At 49.1% G+C, this 20,065-nt stretch overlaps 2 protein-coding genes across 7 annotated transcripts in view; both read left to right on the top strand.

The window, feature by feature from the left end:
• The first annotated feature begins 551 nt into the window (after window positions 1–551).
• Lrrc23 (leucine rich repeat containing 23) lies at window positions 552–12,302 on the top strand. 6 transcript variants are annotated; one of them, XM_029559843.1, is made up of 8 exons: window positions 552–601; window positions 1,340–1,515; window positions 1,596–1,705; window positions 3,302–3,555; window positions 5,246–5,376; window positions 7,810–7,946; window positions 11,276–11,591; window positions 12,067–12,302. In XM_029559843.1, exons 2-7 carry the CDS (start codon window positions 1,390–1,392, stop codon window positions 11,547–11,549), a joined length of 1,032 nt encoding a protein of 343 aa, XP_029415703.1. In that variant the 5' UTR covers window positions 552–601; window positions 1,340–1,389; the 3' UTR covers window positions 11,550–11,591; window positions 12,067–12,302. The 6 variants fall into 6 exon arrangements, with proteins under 6 accessions (XP_029415703.1, XP_008823592.1, XP_029415701.1 ...); XM_008825370.3 differs by lacking the exon at window positions 552–601 and adding an exon at window positions 757–881 and having other exon boundaries at window positions 11,276–11,504; XM_029559841.1 differs by lacking the exon at window positions 552–601 and adding an exon at window positions 757–881.
• A 359-nt stretch (window positions 12,303–12,661) lies between these two features.
• Window positions 12,662–20,065, top strand: part of Eno2 (enolase 2) — a 9,150-nt gene continuing 1,746 nt past the window's right edge. The window contains exons 1-10 of the mRNA XM_008825368.3: window positions 12,662–12,809; window positions 13,909–14,008; window positions 14,512–14,607; window positions 14,733–14,791; window positions 15,099–15,168; window positions 15,551–15,684; window positions 15,903–16,125; window positions 17,743–17,940; window positions 18,986–19,187; window positions 19,441–19,549. Of these exons, the coding sequence (XP_008823590.1) occupies window positions 13,924–14,008; window positions 14,512–14,607; window positions 14,733–14,791; window positions 15,099–15,168; window positions 15,551–15,684; window positions 15,903–16,125; window positions 17,743–17,940; window positions 18,986–19,187; window positions 19,441–19,549 (1,176 nt within the window). The 5' untranslated portion in view covers window positions 12,662–12,809; window positions 13,909–13,923. The remainder of the gene's footprint in view (window positions 12,810–13,908; window positions 14,009–14,511; window positions 14,608–14,732; window positions 14,792–15,098; window positions 15,169–15,550; window positions 15,685–15,902; window positions 16,126–17,742; window positions 17,941–18,985; window positions 19,188–19,440; window positions 19,550–20,065) is intronic.

Genomic DNA, 20,065 nt, shown 5'->3' with positions numbered 1-20,065 from the left:
TATCTTACTTTATTACCTAATTATTTTATTTTCTTTAGATTCCACGAGATAGATAGGTTTGGCTGGGCTTGGGAGCACACACCTGTAATCCCAGGAACTTGGGAGGCTGAGACAGGAGGATAGTGAGTTCAAGACTGCCTGGCCTACAAGATTCCATCTCAGAAATAAAACACAACAAAATTCCAGAGTAACTCATAGTGGACTCCTGTCCGTTGTTAGATTTATTCTAAACTTATTCTACAGAATCCTAGATACGTTGTGACTAAACAGGTCTGTCGAGACTCCAAGCTGGGGCTTCTTGTGCTGGATCTTCCTACCTGAATGTAACAAATGTGCGGAGCCTATACGGAAACAAGATCCCTTAACTTGGTACTTCGTGCTTCTCCTAAGTGCCCACCCGCTTTGACTTCTCTGGGATGTTCTGAATTCACAATACTGTTGCATCATGGGGGGCTGGTTCTTTTAAGGTCCTAATGGCCAGCCCCGCCTCTCTGCACTGTTCTAATCGGCCCACTGTTTTATGTCCTCCGACTATTAATCCCAGGACACTTTTCTTGCCTCATCCGGGTACACAGGCTAGGAAATTTAGCTTCAAAACTGGGTAACTATTGAACCACCCGCTGAGGGGAGGGGACGGGACGGGTGGGGGCCCACTTTGCAGCTCCGTTAGGCTCTTAACGGACGCTGGCTGCGAAGTCAAGTGCCCCGCCCCCATTGCCATAACAACAGTACACAACCCCTCCAATCACGCGTCTCTTTCAAAACACTCCTGACTTCTCAGCACCAAGACCCTCTCCACAACTGCTTCTAGGGAAGCAGAATCAGGGTCCGCACCCTTTTATGAAGGCGACTTGGGTGGGAGGGCTGAAGACTGAGGTCCAGTGAGTCGGGGAAATGGTGCTAAGCAGAGAATGCAAGTTTGAAGCCGTGAATGGAGCAGGCGTTAGGGGTGGAAAGGAATGGGGAGGAAAGGTTTGGATAATGGAGGGGAGGAGGAGGAGTCGGTAGAGAAGATTTTAGGAGGATGTGGCTTGGTTGGGGCGTGTAGAAGAACTGGGTCAAGGGGTGTCCAAGAAGTAAGAACACGGGGTTGCTGGGAGAGGGTTGGAGTTACTGTGAAGACAGGAAAGGTCCTGGGGCATGGGAAGGTGGCCCTGAGGGAGAAGGGTCCTCTTTAGAAAGTATGCAGCAGAGGCTGAGAGTCAAAAGATGTCCCCAAGGACGAGGAAAGAGATGCAGCTGGGAGGTCAGAGGTGATGGGGACCTGTGCAGGGCATCTGTAAAGGAGGGGGAGGGATTGGAGGGCTGGTGGGATGGGCGATAAGACCTTCTTTCTCAGCACCAGGACTGAGCTTGATCTGACTCCGTAAGGTTCCAGAGGGGAGAAAGATGTCAGATGAAGATGATCTGGATGACTTTGAGCCAGACCAGAATGATCTGGAAAAGGAAGAAGAGGAGAACGAGCTAGAGGACTGGAACGAGTATAAGAAAGAGGGCGAAGAATTCTCTGAGGAAGTGAGAGCCTGGAGAAGGCGGGGTCTCAAGGCTCAGGGTGGAGGGAGGGCTGCAAAGGGATGCCTTGACTCTTCTTGCAGTGGATGCCCACCCCCCTCAACGAGAGCATGATGAAGGAAGGGCTTTCTTTGCTCTGCAAGACTGGGAACGGACTGGCTCATGCTTATGTTAAGCTGGAGGCTAAAGACAGGTGAGCTTCTGGGGGATCTGGTGAGGAGTAAGACTAGAGCGCTGCATATGCTTTCCCTCGCTCATTCGAGTGTTTTGTGTCTAGAAGTGTGTGTCGCTATCATCCTGGCCCAATGGGAAGAGGAGGGCAGAATTTACTTTTCAGAACCTCCAAAGCTTGTTGAGGGCTGGGAGCATAGCTCAGCAAGTAGAGTGCTTGTCTAGCAACACTCTACTCTGAGTTCATCCCAGCACCATAAAACTACAAACAAAAGGTTCTTTGGGAAACTGGAGACTTATCTGAAGTATATGGGAGAATATTTTTATATTTATTTATTTGTTTGTTTTTTTTGTTTATTTATTTTTGGTATTTTTGAGACAGGGCCTCCCTGTAGTCCCAGCTGACCTGGAACTCGCTATGTAGACCAGGCTAGCCTCAAACTCATAGAGATCCGCCTGCCTCAGCCTCCCAAGTGCTGGGATTAAAGGCATGCACCACCATGCCCTGAGAAGGAGAATAGTTTTAGTTGTTTTTTGTTTTTTTTTTCTTTTTGAGACAAGGTCTCCCTGTAGCCCCAGTTGTCCTGGAACTCACTATGTAGACCAAGCAGGCCTCGAACTTACAGAGATCTGCCTGCCTCTGCCTCTCAAGTGCTGAGATTAAGGCATGAGCCACCACACCCAGCTTAATTTTTTTTTTTTTGTCTTTTTGAAGCAGGGTCTCCCTCTAAGCCCCAGCTGTCCTGTCATTATGTAGACCAGGCTGGCCTTGAACTCACAGAGATCCGCCTGCCTCTGCCTTCCAAGTGCTGGGACTACAGGTATGCGCCACTATGCCCGGCTAGCTTAATTAATTTTTAAAAAAATATTTTATTATTTTTATTTTATGTGTATGAGTGTATTGCCTGTGCATATGTGAGTGCACCCATGTCATGCAATGCCGCAGAGGTCAGAAGAAGGCTTTGGATTCCCCTGGAACTGGAGTTAAGGATAGTTTGTAGCAGCCATGTGGGTGTTGGGAATCAAACTGGGGTCCTCTACAAGAGCAGTCAGTGCTCTTAACCACTGAGCCATCTCTCCAGCCCAGCTTAATTAATTTTTATTTCATGTGTATGAGTGTTTTGCCTGCACATATGTAAGCACACCCATGCAGTATCTGCAGAGGTCAGAAGAGGGCATCAGATCCTCTGGAACTGAAGTTACAGGTGATTGTTAGCTGCCATATGGGTGCTGGGAACCAAACCCAGGTCCTCTGGAAGAACAGCCAGTTCTCCTCACTGCTGAACCATCTCTCTAGCCCCATAGAAGAATATTTTGCTGTCCTCCTTCATGTATCCCTCAGTGTGGAGTCTCTGCCTTTCACAAAATCTCTAGGCTGGAGGTGTAGCTTAGTGGTAAAATGTTTGTCCAGCATGTATGAAGCACTGGCTTTAATCCCTGCACTAAAAACAAAATCAAAAATCCATCTGCCTTCTCATCCTCCTCCCATGCCTTCAACCATTCCCCACCACCCCCATTACAAGCTATTTCCATATTGTCCTCTATTTTAGCACCTCTTCCCAGTTCTTGCTGGATGTTCTTACCCCTTACCCTAGATGTTCCTCCTGCCGTCTCCTAGGGACCTGACAGACATCTATTTGCTGCGCTCCTACATCCATCTGCGTTATGTGGATATTTCTGAGAACCACCTGACAGATCTGTCACCAATCAATTGTCTCACCCACCTACTGTGGCTCAAGGCTGATGGCAATCAGCTTCGAAGTGCCCGGCTGAACGAGCTACCCTACCTGCAGATGGCTAGTTTTGCCTACAACCAGATCATGGACACTGAAGGCATCACTCATCCCCGTCTAGGGATTCTGGATCTCAAAGGTGGGTCCTTAGGAAGAGCTCCACAGGGTCTTTCCATCCTAGCAGAGGGTTGATAGAAATAAGCAGTGTCTTATTCTTGGCTGAACTACATAGGAATCTGCATGCATTTTTTCAATCTTTCTTTTTTCTTTTTTTTTGGTCTTTATGAGACAAGGTCTCCCTTTAGCTCCAGCTGGCCTGGAACTCATTATGTAGACCAGGTTGGCCTTGAACTCACAGAGATCTGCCTGTCTGAAAAAGAACTGCCCCCGCCCCTAAAAAGACATGTGCCATCACACCTGGCAATTCATTCATTCTTTAAGACACTCACATTGTTGGGGATATACCTCAGTGACAAAGCCCTTGTCTAATTTGTGCAAGGCCTGGTCCCCTGTAAAATAAAGTCAAGACACTCATTATAATTCATTATAGCATTTATTTTGACAGTTCTTTATGCTGGAGATCCATCAGAGAACAAAACCAAAAACCTGTTACCATGCAGATTCCATTCTAGTTCAGGAAGGTAGACAGTTAACAATGGACAAAATAAGTCAGTTTAAGCCAGGCATGGTGACCCACAACTGTGATCCTCACACCATCAGAGAATGAGGCAGGATTGCTAGAGTTCAAGGCCAGTCTGGGCTTCATACTGAATTCCAGGTCAACCTGGCCTATAGAGTGAGAGTTTGGGTTTGTTGTTTTTCTTTCTTTCTTTCTTTCTTTTTAGGAAAAAAGCTGTTTACTCAGTTTCAAAAATTCTAGTAGACAATTAGAATTAAGGCTGGGTTCTTGCACAAACCCAGCGAATTAAAAAGCATATTAAAAAAAAAGATTAGTACTATAGAGCCAGGCATGGTGGCACAGGCCTTTAGTTCCAGCACTTGGGAGGCAGAGACAGGCAGATGTCTCTGAGTTCAAGACAAACCTGGTTCAGGCCAGCTGGGGCTCCAGGGATGCCCTGTCTCAAAAAGGTCAAAGAGAGAGAGAGAGAGAGAGAGAGAGAGAGAGAGAGAGAGAGAGAGAGAGAAGAGAGAGAGAGAGAGAGAGAGAGAGAGAGAGAGAGAGAGAGAGACTAGTACTATCTATTAGAAAAATAGATAAAATAGATCAGAGGAAGGGAATTGGGGAAAGCACAAGTGGAAATTTTTTCTTTTCTTTTTTCTTTTTCCTTTCTTTCTTTTTGGTACAGGGGATTGAACCTAGAGCCTTGTACATGCTGGGCAAGTACTCTACCACTGACCTATAACCCCAGTCCTAGTTTTACTTTTTATTTTGAGACAAGGTCTCATAAATTACCTAGGCTGGCCTTGAACTCAACTGTAGCCCAGGCAGGCCTTGCATTTGTGATCCCACTGCCTCAGGCTCCCAGATAGCTGGGACTACAGGCCTGCACCAGTAGGCCCAGCACAGGTGGCAATTTCAAACTGGATGTCTGGGACAAACATCATGGAAAACATTATTTGAGCAAAGATGTGCAGGAAAGGAGGAAGTCAGCCATGTGTGTTGCTTGGGCATTCCTCATTCATTCTTAAAACCTAGGTGGACAAGTCCATCAGACCCTCTTGCTGTGGCTCCAAAGATACTAGTCTAGAGCTGATCCTACTCACTTTCCATCCTGCATTAGAGGGAGAGAAATACAGAGGCTCCAAAAATTGTAATGCTGATCATTCAGAATAGCCCTTCAGGCTCTTGATACTCTCCTTCTCTGTAGGGAACCGCATCCACAAGGTGACTGGTCTGGACCCCCGAAAACTAAATAGTCTACACACGCTGGAGCTTCGGGGGAACCAGCTAGAAAGCACGCTGGGAATCAACCTTCCTAAGCTGAAGAATCTCTTCCTGGTAGCTCACTGGGCCCTAGGGTGGTAGGGGGAAAAGACACTCCCTGGCTTCTAGTAGGCTCAGTGGCCAGCTTCATGATGATAAGTTTTTGTATTGGTCTGTGGAAATATGAAGTTGAAACAAATGATAGGTTCAGGTTCATGCCTATAATCCCAGTACTTAGGAGGCTGAGTCAGGAGTATTGCTGAGAGTTTAAGGCCAACCTAGTCTACAGAGGAGACTCTGTCTCTGAGAGAAAGAAAGGGGGAGGGGGGAGGTTCCTACCTAGCAGGACTATAATATATAATATGTGGATAATGCAGAGAGAATGTTTTGATATAGGTTATAGTGAAATGTGCTATTGAGATTGAGGTACAGATTATTAAGGAAGTAAGGAAGCCACTTAAATCATTCTATTTAGACAGAGTCTCTGGGGGATGGAGAGATGGCTTAGAAATTAAGAGCACTGGCTGCTTTCATAGAGGACCCAGGTTTGGTTCCCAGCTAACAACCAGTTGCAGGGGATCTGGCGCCCTCTTCTGACCTCTGTGGGCATTGCATGACACAGGTACATACATGCAGACAAAACACTCATTTAAAAATTTTTTTTAATTTAAGAAAGACAGGTCTCTGGCCTGGTGTGGTGGGTGGTACCAGCCACTCAGGAAGCAGAGGATCTTTGTGTGTTGAAGGCCAGCTTGGTCTACATAGTGACTTCCAGGCCAGTATGTAGCTGAAGATTGTCTTGAACTCCTGATCCTCCTGCCTCCACCTTTCAACTGCTAGGATTACAGTGGACACCACCACAATTGGCTATTATTATTACTGTTATTATTATTAGTTTGGGGGTTTTGTTTGAAACAGGATCTCCTTACAACCCCAGATGCTCTGGAACTTGCTATGTAGACTAGGCTGGCCTCCATCTCACGGAAATCTGCCTGCCTCTCCCTCCTAAGTGCTGGGATTAAAGGCATGTGCCACCATGCCCAGCTCTGGCTATTATTGTGTGTGTGTGTGTGTGTGTATTTTCATGTATGTGCATATGTGCTTGAAGGAGTGCATGTGAGCTCTGTGTGGAAGCCCAAGGTCAGTCTCAAGTGTCTTCCTCAGTTGTTTTCCACCTTATTGTTTGAGGCAGGGTCTCTCACTAAAGCTGGAACTCACTGTTTAATTAAGCCATCAGGCCAACGGGCTCTAGGGATCTGCCTGTCTCCCCTACCAGCAAGCATTATAGACTGAATATTGCCAAGCCTGGCTTTCTACATGGGTACTAGAGGGTCCAAACCAGTACTTGCATGGAAAGTACTTTACTGACTGAGCCATCTCCCCAGCCTATTTTTTATTTTGTTTGAAAGAGGGCTATGATGTGTAGCCCTGACTGGCTTTGTAATGACTATATAGTTCAGGCTGGCCTAGAACTCATAACAATCCTCTTTCCTCAGCCTCCCAATGCTAGGATTTACAAGTGTATACCACCATGCGTTGCTTTGTTTTATTTGATTATTTTACTTTATTTTTTTTCATTTTAACTTTATGTGTATGAGTGTTTTGCCTGCATGTGTTTATGTGTACCCGTGTTGCCCATGTAAGTCAGAGAGGGTGTCAGATCCCATGGAACTTCAGACATAAACAGTTCTTAGCTGCCATATGGATGCTGGGAACTGAACCTGGGTCCTCTGCAAAATCATCCAGTCACTGAGCCATCTCTCTGGCCCCAATTTAGTTTATTTTTAAGACATGATCTACCCGTATAGTCCAGACTGGCTGGAACTCATTATATAGCTCAGGCTGGTCTTGAACTCACACTCCCCCTGTCTCTGTTTCCTGAGTGCTGGGATTACAAGTGTGTGCCACCATACCAGGTTCTAAATGACTACTCATTTAGACCGGGGGTGCTTCTTTATATAATGGTGCTGCAGACGCTTTTCAGTGAAGAGTGGGTTAAAGCACCTCTCTGTAATTAAGATTGCCTTGGTGGGAAGGTAGTAGGGGAATACAGCTGGTGTGCTATATTTATTGGGATGGCAGCTTCTCTTTGCCTTTTCTTTCTTTTTTCTTTTTCTTTTTGACAGGGTCTCACGATGATGTAGCCCTGACTGGCCTGGAACTCATCATGTAGATCCAGCTGGCCTTGATCTCACAGAGATCTGCTTGCCTTTGCCTCCCAAGTGCTGGGACTAAAGGTGGGCTGCACTGCACCCAGCCTGGGGCTGACTTGTAACCCAGGGCAATCTTCCTGCCTCTGCCTCATGAATGCTGGGATTTCAAGGGCGAGCCACCTCACCTGGCTTTCGACTTCTTTACTCTCTAAACCACTGTCTACCCGTCCCTCCTCCCCTTCTCCACTCTTCCCTATTCTTGGATTTTCTCTTTTGCTGCCTCTTTTTCTGACTTCCGTTCCTTCCCTATCTCTGCCCCCGTCTCTGGGTCAATGTGTTGTATCCTGGGGTCTAGGCCCAGAACATGCTGAAGAAGATAGAAGGTTTGGAGAATCTAAGCCTTCTGACGACCTTGCATCTTCGAGACAACCAGATTGAAACTCTGAATGGCTTTTCCAAGGAAATGAAATCCCTGCAGTACCTCAACTTGAGGTATGGGTGTGTGCACCTCTGAGCCCCACCTTTTACCTACCCATGACCAAGGGTACCTCCTCAGGCTGTGGCCCTCCCCCAATCCTAGCCCGCAGGTCCTTGCCTTGTTCTCCTTCTGGATCCTGCCCTCTGCTTTCTTTTCTGTCTTCTGCATTTGGTTAGAATTGCAACTCTAAGTTTTTCCTGGGAGCCCAAATCCTTATACTCATTCAATTCATAATGAATAAGAAACTGTATGTCAAGTTAGGCCTGTGCTGTGTTTTGGGAACATCTAAAAGAATTGGAAGAGGTCCCTGGTTTTCTTTTTTAGTTTTTGTTTTTTGAGACAGGGTCTCCCTATAGCCCCAGCTGACATGAACTTATTATGGACCAGGTTGGCCTCGAACTCACAGATATCCGCCTGCCTCTGCCTCCCACATGCTGGTATTAAAGGCCTGGGCCACCATACCTGGCTTTTTTAATTTTTAAAAAACATTTTATTATTTTTATTTTATATGTACGAGTGTTTTGCCTGCATGTGTGTAAGCACACTGGTGTTGTGCAGTGCCTGCAGAGGCAAGAAGAGGGTGTCATAGCCCCTGGAACTAGAGTTACAGATGGTTGTTATCTGCCATGTGGGTGCTGGGAACTGAATCCAGGTCCTCTGCAAGAGCAGCTAGTGCTCTTAACTGCTGAGCCATCTCTCCAGCTCCTCTAATCTTATTTTTAATGATCGAGGACTTGCTGTGTCACCCAGGCTGACCCCTATCTCCTGGACTCGGCCTCCTGAATAACTGGCATTATAGGCATACACCACTATTACAGAAGTTCCTGTTCTTAAGGGACTCGCAGTCTGGCTCCAGTGCCCTTTTTCTGGCCCTGTTCTGTACAGATGCCCTTTATTTCCTGGGCCTCCATTAACCTTTCCATTTCCTGTCTCTTTTCTCTTGAGTACTACCTGTAAATGATGGCCCTCCTGTCTCCTTATTTTTCAGAAAAGAGGAGCTGAGAGAAAATTCCCTTGACCCTGTTTATTTCCTTCCTTCTCTCCCTCCCTCCCTCTCTTCTTCCTCTTTCCTTCCTTTCTTCCTTTCTTTTCTTGTGTGTATCGGGGAGGGCAGGATGAGGTTGGCCTCAAACTCACAGTGATTTGAGGAGAGAAAAATATTTGAAAAGAAAAATCTCAAGGCTGAGTGTGGTGGCATATGCTTGTAATCCTAGCACTTAGGAATCTAAGGCAAGAGGACTGCTGAAAGCTTCAGGGCAACCTGGTCTATGTAATGAGTAGTTACAGGCCAGTCAGGGGCACATAGTGAGACTGTCTCAAAAAAGCAAAACATCCAGGCGTGGTTGTACATGCCTTTGATTCCAGCACTGGGTGGCAGAGACAGGTGGATCTCTATGAGTTCCAGGCTAGCTGGGGCTACAGGGAAAGACCCTGTCTCAAAAAGACAAAAACAAAAACAAAAAAGAAAGAAAGAAAGAAAGAAAGAAAGAAAGAAAGAAAGAAAGAAAGAAAGAAAGAAAGAGAAAGAGAAAGAAAAGAAAAAAGAAAAACAACAAAAAAGCTGGATATGGTGGCTCATACCTATAATTCCAGCACCCAAGAGGCTGAAGCAAGAGGATCACTGAGTTTGAGGCCAACCTCATCCTGCCCTCCCCGATACACACAAGAAAAGAAAGGAAGAAAGGAAGGAAAGAGGAAGAAGAGAGGGAGGGAGGGAGAGAAGGAAGGAAATAAACAGGGTCAAGGGAATTTTCTCTCAGCTCCTCTTTTCTGAAAAATAAGTTTGAAAATTTTTGTGGTGCTAGTGATCAAACCCTAGACAAACCTAGAACACCTTCACTTGTGCATGTGAAGTATATACTCTAATACTGAACCACTATCTCATTCCCAAGCTATAGCCCCTGAAGAATTTTTATGTCTGTATTTACCTCCTCTTCCTCCCCTGCCCCTCCCCTTCCTTTCTTTTTTCTTTTTTTCTTTTTGAGACAGGGTCTTCCTGTAGCCCCAGCTGCCTGGGACTCGCTATACTTGATCTCACAGAGATCCACCTGCTTCTGTCTCCTGAATGCTGGGATTAAAGGTGTGCACTATCATGCCTTTCTTTTTAAGATAGGGTCTCACCATAGAGCTCTGCCTGGCCTTGACTTTGTGATTCTCTTGCCTGAGTGCTGAGATTATAGGCATGTACCATTTGGTAGAGTGCTTACTTAGCAGGCAGAAGGGTTCATCTGTAACAATCTCCCCGAACAAAAAACATGCTTATCTATTAGGCTTGCCCCATCTCCCCTGATTTATGTGTGCTTCTCTAAGCAATGATACAAGGGAAGGCCTCTTTCCGTAGGCAACAGGAAGAAATTCTTGAGCTGGCTGGAGAGTCTCCAAGTAGGTAGACAGTTCACCTTGAAACCCTAATCCCTGCCTCTGACCCCTGGGTAATCTCCTGTCAGCTGGCTCTGCACTGTGATACTGTTGGGATGCAGTTCTCTGTTTATGGTCTGGACAGGGTAATGGATCCTTCTTGGGTGGCTCTTGGACATGTTTGGAAGGAACTAGGGGGCTGGTACATTACAGCCACACATTTGTTTAAGTGACTGGGACTTGCTTGGTAGCAGTAATGTTAAACATCCTGTCTATACACAGAACATTCCAGAATAAAATGAGAATGTTCCAGGAGACCCAGAACATCCACTGAGATCAAGCTGAAATGTTTTAAGATAATTTCATTAAAAAATTTGAAGTTGGCCAGGCATGGTGGTGCACGCCTTTAATACCAGCACTGGGGAGGCAGAGACAGGCAGATCTCTGTGAGTTCAAGGCCAGCCTGGTCTACATAGTGAGTTCCAGGACAGTTGGGGCTACAGGGAGACCCTGTCTCAAAAAGACCCCCCCCCCAAAATTGAAGTAAACACATGAAGGTTGGTATAGAGTAAGAGAAAGAGGTACAAAATAGAAGACTGGGCTTTTCTTCAGGCTAGAAGGCCCAGTCTATCTCTAGCTGTTGGTTCCTCACTGCAAAAGCACCAACATAACACGTGGCCCCTACCCCATGCTTAAGTCCCAGTTCCTTCTCCACTGACTTGATTCTCCTAACCCCTATTGCGGTGTGACTGACACAGAAAAGGTCTGCTCCTGTAAGGGACATTTCGCCCTTTTCTCCAACTACAGGACAAGGTGATCCCTAGCTCACTGAAGTATAGGATGATGCATCATAGGGTAGACGCTGGCATTTAGGAATTCCCCATTGTTTCTCCAACAGCAGAGAGATTCTCCCAAAGGCCCAATGCCTAGGGCTAGCAACCAAAGCCCATTTTCCTCTGTTAACATCTCTTGACCTCACCGTCAGGGGCAACATGGTGACTGACCTCAATGAGCTAGCCAAGCTGCGGGACCTGCCCAAGCTTCGAGCCTTGGTCCTGCTGGACAACCCCTGTGCAGATGAGACTGACTACCGCCAGGAGGCCCTGGTGCAGATGGCAAACCTCGAACGCCTAGACAAAGAATTCTATGAGGAGGAGGACCGGGCTGAGGCTGATGAGATCCGTCAGAGGCTGAAGGAGGAGCAGGAACAGGAGGTTAATCTAGAATGTGACACTGAACAGTATCTGCCACCAGCTTAGCAGTGGCTCTTCTAGCCTGCCAGGAGAGTAAGGAAGCCACAGGTTGGCAGCAGCAGGAGGCCAAAGGCTGGGCACATGGGAAGAGCTGTTGTAGAAGGAGGTGGATCAGGAAGAGCTAAGGCCAGAAGTCTTAGAGAGGTCAGAGTTAAGAGGCAGGGTGTCTTGGATGTGAAGAAAAGATCAGAGAAGTCTGGGAGGGACTGATACAAGACATTAGGAAACCAGGGGTGAGAATTGGCAAGCTGCTGCCGCAGCCATATCTAGCATAGAAGGGATAGGTCGGGGGTGGTGGTAGTGGGGAATTAGAAGGGTTTATGGAGGTGTATGAAGGATGCAGCTGGGCCAGGGAGTGAAGGGGGAAGATCCTGCACTAAAAAGCTAAAGCTAAAAATAACAGTACAGGGATATCGAGGAGAAAAGGGCAGAAAAGAAGCCGCAAGACTGAGAAGACCTGGGAGGGAGGGTCTCTGGTATGTCCACTGAGGACACGGGCTTCACTTCTGTCCTCTTCCTCCAGGAGACCAATAATGCCGGCTTCAAGACTTGATAAGACTCCAGTGGGGACCACCACATCCATACTCTCCCTGCCATAGAGAGCAGAACATGCTTCCGTTTGTTACCAAAATGAAAATTCATCACAGCCCAAGGCCCACGCTGTGTTCTGGTCATCTCTGCAGTGTGGGGTGCAGTGTGGGGTGTCCTGTGGGCCTGAGCTTTTCCTGGAGCCTAGGCAGGGCAGCCCTCAAGCAGGTGTGGGGGAACCCCAGGATGTTGATGGGGTTGGCTGGAGAGAGGAGCTGGGATGTTAGGAACAGTTCAGATTTCAAATAAAGAGACATTTTGATATTCTTGTTCCTGAGGCTCTTGTTCGCGAGGCTCCGAGTCTGTGGTGGGCTTCCCCATCAGTGTGGGTCAGTACCCGTTGCTTTCCTGGTCTGAGGTTGTGCCTGTATCCTTCGAGTGGGTTGGACAGGAGTTATGAGAGCCGGTGTGCATTAGAGGGTGGCCAAGTCCTAGGTCGCTCCAGCCCCTCCCCCACTCCATTGGTTCCCCCACCCGCGCTCGTACGTGCGCCTCAGCCGGCAGCTCCTGACTCATCGGGGGCTCCGGGTCACATGCGCCCGCCTGGCCCTATAGGCGCCTCCCCCAGTCCGCCCCCCGCCCGCGCTGGGAGCCTCAGCCACCGCCACTCCTGTTCTTTCTGCGCCGCCGCCACCGCTACCGCCGCCACCGCCACCAACTGAGTCTGAAGCCCCCGAGGTGAGACCCGGGTCCGGCCCACGTCCCCCTTCCTCTTCTTGCCGCATCTGCTGCCAGCTTTCCTGGCCTTGGCGCATGGGGCGGGTGATGCTGCGCACCTGCTCTTCACCTGCGTTCCCCGCATCCTCCATCCCCGGCCTTCTCAGACCGCTGGTGGCTCCGGTTCTCAGCTCCTCCCGGTTTAGGTACCAGCCCTCTGAGGCACCCGCTTCTCTCACTGCGCGGTCCCACCCTGTCCTGCCCCTCTCCCCATTCGGGTCTTTGCCTCGGGTGCTGCTGATTTAAGTTCGGTGCCTCCGCAGGTTGTGCGTGTTTTCCTGGCACGTCCTTTTTGCTTTGCATTTGGAAAAATGTCTTCTCTCATCCCTCCTGGGCTCCTCCAGACTTGCTCTAGACTCTTCTCTCTCTCTCTCCCTCCTCCACGCCGCCTCTCTCCTTTGACATTTCCTTCTCTCCGATGGGGGAGGAATGGAAGGAACCGGGAATTGTCTGGGCACAGGAGGGAGGATGGGGCCCAGCCTTGATTCCCCCACTCCTCCCGACTGCAGCCCCCTGGGGCTGGAGGGCTGCCCCAGGACGCGGTCCCCAGGCTTTTAGGAAAAAGGAGGTATTCACGTCTGGGAGACAGGTTGAATCGTTCAGATACCCGGCAGGGTGGGCTGCCAAGTTGGGACCATGCCTGCCTACACAACCCCTCTTCTTTCTGCTCCAAGTTCCAAGGAACAAAATGCCAGCCTGGCAGCCATTCCACCTGGGGAAATCTGGGGGAACCCCACTAGTCGGTGAAGCTGCTGAGGGGCGACGAAACCACTGTCGTGCCCCTCCCCTCGTCACTGCGGTGTTCTCCCATCCCGTCATTTGACGTACCCCGCCCCCTACTGCAGTGACCTCCCTTTACTCGCTGCATTGACCTTCCCCTCTTCCCATTGCGGGAGGGCGAACCCCTTCTACTGCTGCTGGGTGCTGCCAGCTCCTCCCCAACACCTACCCACTGCAGTAACCTCTTTCCCATCCCTCCCAGCCTCTGGCCCCTCCCACTGGGCTCAGGCTCCACCCTTCTAAAACCTCTATATTTCTCCTTCCTTCGCTTCCACCCAAGGAGATCCCAGCCATCATGTCTATAGAGAAGATCTGGGCCCGAGAGATCCTGGACTCCCGTGGGAATCCCACCGTGGAGGTGGATCTCTATACTGCCAAAGGTGATGAGTGGAGCATGAACCTCCCCCAACTCCCACTTCTTTTCTCCTACATTGTAGCTGGGCAGGGCTGGGTGGCTTTCCTTGATACCCAAGGGCCATGCGGTGCTGGGCCAGGCTCTCACTGCTGGATTGTGGAGTCTGGTTTTGGCTCCTGGAGCCAGGCTAGGTAGGTCTGTGTTCTAGTTCAGTGTGAAACAGGCCCTGCCTCTATACGGCTGCCTGTGCACCTGTGTGAGCACAGAAGTGCCCACACTCTGCCTGGCATAGCTTGCTTCTGTGGCCTCCCACTTGTGCCTGTGAGGCCTCAGATGGGCAGATGAGGAGGCCATTGCCTGTGCAGCTGCCTGCCTCTGTATCTGCGAGCATGCGTGCGCGTGTGTGGGGTGTATGGCGTTAGGGAACCATACGGGAAGAGGGCTGCAATGTGTTTAGGCTGAAGGCAGAAGGAATCTTTGGCCCCAGACTGTCCTCCCCCTCCTTCCTCATTCTATGTCTTCTTCCAGGTCTTTTCCGGGCTGCAGTCCCCAGTGGAGCCTCTACTGGTATCTATGAGGCCCTAGAGCTAAGGGATGGGGACAAACAGCGTTACTTAGGGAAAGGTGAGGACTTATCTCCTAGTGTGTTCCAGTTCCCAAACTTCTCCTAGCATGCCTTCTTCCTCCTCTTCTCCCCGTCTCTTACCCTTCTTGGCCTGACCTTGACCGGACCCTCTTCCTCTTTCTAGGTGTCACAAAGGCAGTGGACCATATCAACACTACCATTGCACCAGCCCTCATCAGCTCTGTGAGGCTCGCTCTTTCCTGGGGACAGCGGCTGGACTAGAGTCCTGGAAGAAATCTTGGATCAGGAGGAGGGGCAAAGGGAGGGAGAAAGGCCCACTTTAGGAATCATGGTTACCAAGGGAAGGGTGGGAAAAATACTGCTTCCTACCCCCACAGGAGTTCAAGGCAGGCTCCTAAATCTTACAGGCTGCTGTCAGAGTCATCTGGTGGAATGCAGCTCAGAGTGAGGCTGTGTGTGAATTGCAGGACCTTCTATCTTAGGGTCGAGCCTCCATCTTGGCTCTGGGTAATGGGGACTCTGTCCACAGGGTCTTTCCGTGGTGGAGCAAGAGAAACTGGACAACCTGATGCTGGAGTTGGATGGGACAGAGAACAAATGTGAGCAGGGGCTGGGAGAAAGTGGGTAAACACAGAGAATGTAAGGGGCTGTGCTGGGGGCACTGTGGTACCAGAGGACACCCTCCTCTTCAAGCCACTGCAGTGGGAGGGAGTAACATGAACAGAAGGAAGACCTTCTTTAAGCACAAAGAGGAGGAGCTGGCATGAGGTAGTCTGGGGGATGCTTAGAAAGGGGTGAGACTTTCTGCCCTCTCTAGTCACTTCCTCCCCCTGCCCCTCTATTTGTAGGAGAAAATGAATGAGTTATGGGGGAAAAGTGGGAAGTCTCCTTTACTGGCTTTTCTAGGGAGTAGAGGTGGAGGCAGGGGCTATGAGGGAGAGGGGACATTTTTGCTCAGTGACTTTCTCTGTAATCTCCCAGCCAAGTTTGGGGCCAATGCCATCCTGGGTGTGTCCCTGGCCGTGTGTAAGGCAGGGGCGGCTGAGCGGGACTTGCCCCTCTATCGCCACATTGCTCAGCTGGCTGGGAACTCAGACCTCATCCTGCCCGTGCCGGTGAGCACCTGCATCTGTCTAGGCCCTTCTAGGGGAGGGAGGGAGCATGCAACCTCAAGGGATGAGGGGGGAAAAGGTGAAGGGGCAGCTAAAGGGAAAGGACCAGGATGTGAGACCTGAGTCTGGGCATCTAAGGGCAGTTTGGGATCTTGGGTTAACACTCTCAGAGTCAAGAGAGAATGGCTTTTTGACTGTTCTGACCATCTGTGGCTCCCCAGGCCTTCAACGTGATCAATGGTGGCTCTCATGCTGGGAATAAGTTAGCCATGCAGGAGTTCATGATCCTCCCAGTGGGCGCTGAAAGTTTTCGGGATGCCATGCGACTCGGGGCAGAGGTGTATCACACGCTCAAGGGGGTCATCAAGGACAAGTATGGCAAGGATGCCACTAATGTGGGGGATGAAGGTGGCTTTGCCCCCAATATCCTGGAGAACAGTGAAGGTGAGGCCAGGAGCCCACTCCAGCTCTGAGTCTCACCTTGGAAACTGTCACACACTTAAGTCCTGAGGGGCATGGGTGGAGGGTCCTTGAACTTCCAAAAATCCTTGCTGGCAGTGGGAGGGCAGGGGGGCCTCTAAATTTACACATGGACAAGGGAGGAGAGTCTTTCACCTGCCCAGCTGAAACTGTTAACATCTGAGAGTTCTCAGACCCAGTGGGACTACTGGAAAATGGTCTGGGCACGGTCCATCCTTTAATGCCATAGTCTTAGTTTGATAAGATATACATACTCCAAGGAAGTCATTCCAAATATGTCCCACTCCCTTCCCAGCAGCCTCTCAGGCTTCTAGAATCTCTACTTTTTCTGTGCCCTAGGAAAAACTGCCTCAAGTGGAAATTATATAGATAGTGGGCAGTGGTTAAAAGTTACAGTACAGCCAGGGGTGGTGACATACGCCTTTAATCCCAGCACTCTGGAGGCAGGGGTATCTCTGTGAGTTCGAGGCCAGCCTGGTCTACATAGTGAGTTCCAGGCCATCTGGGGCTACAGGGAGACCCTGTCTCAAAAAAAAACCAAAAAAAAAAAAAAGTTAAGGTACTAGGCTGGGGATGTGGCTCAGTGGTAGAGCACTTAGCATGTTCGAGGCAGGCCCTTAGTTCAACCCCCAGCAACACACACACACACACACACACACACACACGTGTACACAGAAGTTAAAGCTTTGAAACCAAATTACTTGCACTTATTTGAACCTTGGCTTGAAGAGTTATTGGCTGGAATTTCCAGTACTTAGGCGGCTGAGGCAGATGGGTTGCCCTGAGCTTGAGGCAAGCCTAGGCTACATAGTGAGACCCCTGTCTCCAAAATAAGTAACTAGCAAACAGCTGGGTGTGGTGGCACATGCCTTTAATCCCAGCACTCCAGAGGTAAAGGCAAACAAATCTCTGTGAGTTCAAGGCCAGCCTGGTCTGCATAGCGAGCTCTAGGCCAGCTGAGGCTACAAAAGACCCTGTCTCAAAAAAACCAAAATTAAAAAAAACAAGCAAACACACAAAAATGCAAGGAAACACAGGTATTGACTGGTGATCGTTCTTAATTTTTTCTGCATTTCTTTTTTTAATCTGGTAATTGGGAATAATGCAAGCTTCTACATTGTAGAGTCACTGGGGATAATGAGATCATATATGTAAAGTTGCCAAGGTGATACCAATAAAAAGATACTGCTAGTCAGACCTGGTGACACAGGCCTGTCATCTCAAAACTAAGAGACTGAGGAAGAAGGATTGTAAGTTCAAAGCCGGCCTGGGCAACTTAGTGAGACCCTGTCTCAAAATAAAAAGTAAAAAGAGGGCTAGGAATGTGGCTTGGTGGTAGAGCCCTTTCCTAGCATGAGTGAGGCCTTAGGTTCAAGCCCCAGTACTAAGAGTAGAGCAAAGATTGGGGCCCAACAGTACTAGTAACAGAATTCCACTCCTTGTCTCCCTAGATGGCCTTTCCTCCCAGGCTCTAGCCATACCTGCCCTGCAACAGTCCTCTCCTGCTCTAAATTTCTATTCTTTCCCTTTTTCCTCCCTACCCACTTCTCCTCCTTATAACCTCACTGTGCTTGTCTCTAGCCTTGGAGCTGGTGAAGGAAGCCATTGACAAGACTGGCTATACGGAAAAGATCGTCATTGGCATGGATGTTGCTGCCTCCGAATTTTATCGTGATGGCAAATATGACTTGGATTTCAAGTCTCCTGCTGATCCTTCCCGATACATCACTGGGGACCAGCTGGGGGCACTCTACCAGGACTTTGTCAGAAACTATCCTGGTAAGAGCAAGGGATGTGAGAGACAGGGAAGGAGGTGTGGAGAGACCCTCTAGGGCAACTGGGAACTTTATGGGGTGCTGAGTCTAGTGCCAAATGATGTCCTAAGGAGTTTGAGAAACAGGGAAAAGGTGAAGGATGCTCCTGCAGAGCTCTGCTTTGCGTGTAAATGTACATGTACTGCTGGGCATGGTGGTGCATGGCTTTAATCCCAGCACTCGGAAGGTAGAGGCAGGCAGATTATTGAGTTCCAGGCCAGCCAGGGCTACATAGTGAGACCCTACCCCTTCCCCCAAGAAAAAAAAGCAACAACAAAAAAATGTACGTGGGCCTGTGATGAGTCTCTTCCATCTGGGCTATAAGAGCTACTGGGATCATAAGGCAGGCTCTGGAAGGAGCCAGAGATGTCCATATAGAGAGGTGGCCATGAGGTGGGTGTGGTGGCACATGCCTTTAATCCCAGCACTCAGGAGGCAGAGGTAGGCGGATCTCTGTGAGTTCAAGGCCAGCCTGGTCTACATAGTGAGTTCTAGGACAGCTGGGGCTATAGGGAGACCGTCTCAAAAAAAAAAAAAAGAAAAGAAAAGAAAAAGAGAGGTGGCCTCATTTTAGTAACTTTGATTGATGAGACTAGATGCCGAATAGATGGGCACTGCTGTCTGTATGGAAAAGGTAGCCAAGGAGGGGCTGAATTGTCCTGTCTACCAAAGGTTTCTACCCCACCATGGAAGCAATTGGTCTCCATCTTCCTGAGACAGAGAAAGATAAAATAGACATCAGTTGAAAAGGAAGAAGTTAGACCAGTAATGAGGAAGGGCATTCCGGCAGTGAGAATAGGAAAAACTAAGTGTGGCTATGAAGAAGGTTCAGAACCCTTGTTACTGGAAATTTTATGAAACAAGGATTAGGATAAGAATCAGAGCAGACTTATGCTGGAAAGGTGGAGGAGCAAGGATGAGAAGATGAGAAGGTTTGTTAGTCAGGAAATCAAAGGGGGTAACCCTGCAGAAACCAAGAAAGATCAAGTCTCTCACCATTCCCTCTGCAGTGGTCTCCATTGAGGACCCTTTTGATCAGGATGACTGGGCAGCCTGGTCCAAGTTTACAGCCAATGTAGGCATCCAGATAGTGGGTGATGACCTGACAGTGACCAACCCAAAGCGCATTGAGCGGGCAGTGGAGGAAAAGGCCTGCAACTGTTTGCTGCTCAAGGTCAACCAGATTGGCTCAGTGACAGAAGCCATCCAAGCGTGAGTAGCTTCTGACCCTCTCCCACCTGCCCCTGTTTCTTCAGGATTCCTCTTGCAAGTCCCCCAGCCTGATCCTGCCCTGGGCTGCTGAAAAGAGCTGGGAACCTGACATCCCCTTCACAGTTCTCTCATCTCTGTTATCTCTACACTTTATCCTCTACCTGCCCCTTTCCTAGACAGCTTCCCATAGACTTGAGGGTTGGAGGGAATGCCCATGCTACAGGCTGGGGATCAGTGCTGGTGTGTGATGCAGGTGCAAGCTGGCCCAGGAGAATGGCTGGGGAGTCATGGTGAGTCATCGCTCAGGAGAAACAGAGGACACATTCATTGCTGACCTGGTAGTGGGACTGTGCACAGGCCAGGTGAGTAAGGTCAGCCTGTGGAATTAGGAGAGATCTTTGTGGGACTGGTGGGTTCTAAATTCAGGTGGTACTATTCTGTTAGGGATATGAGAGTATCAGGGAAGTTTCAAGAGAAGTTTGGGGCTAGCAAAATGGGTTACCAGGTAAAGGTGCCTGCTGCCAAGTCTGACAACCTGAGTTTGATCCCAGGAGCCCACATGGTGGAAGGAGGGAACCAATTCTTATCAGCTGTCCTCTGACCTCCACATGCACACATCCAGTCTGTCACACAGAGTGTGTTCCCACGAGCGCACATGGTGGAAGGAGGGAAACAATTCTTATCTGCTGTCCTCTCACCCCCACACGCACACATCTTGTACACACACACACACACACACACACACACACACACACACACACACACACACTAAATATAATTAAAACAAACAAAAAAAAGGTAGTTTTAGCTGGGCATGGTGGCACACACCTTTAATCCCAGCACTTGGGAGGCAGAGGCAGGTGGATCTTTGTGAGCTC

Source organism: Nannospalax galili, unplaced genomic scaffold (assembly GCF_000622305.1).
Source record: "Nannospalax galili isolate Female #2095 unplaced genomic scaffold, S.galili_v1.0 scaffold589, whole genome shotgun sequence".
NCBI lineage: Eukaryota > Metazoa > Chordata > Mammalia > Rodentia > Spalacidae > Nannospalax > Nannospalax galili.
This window is presented reverse-complemented; position numbering and strand designations above follow the sequence as displayed.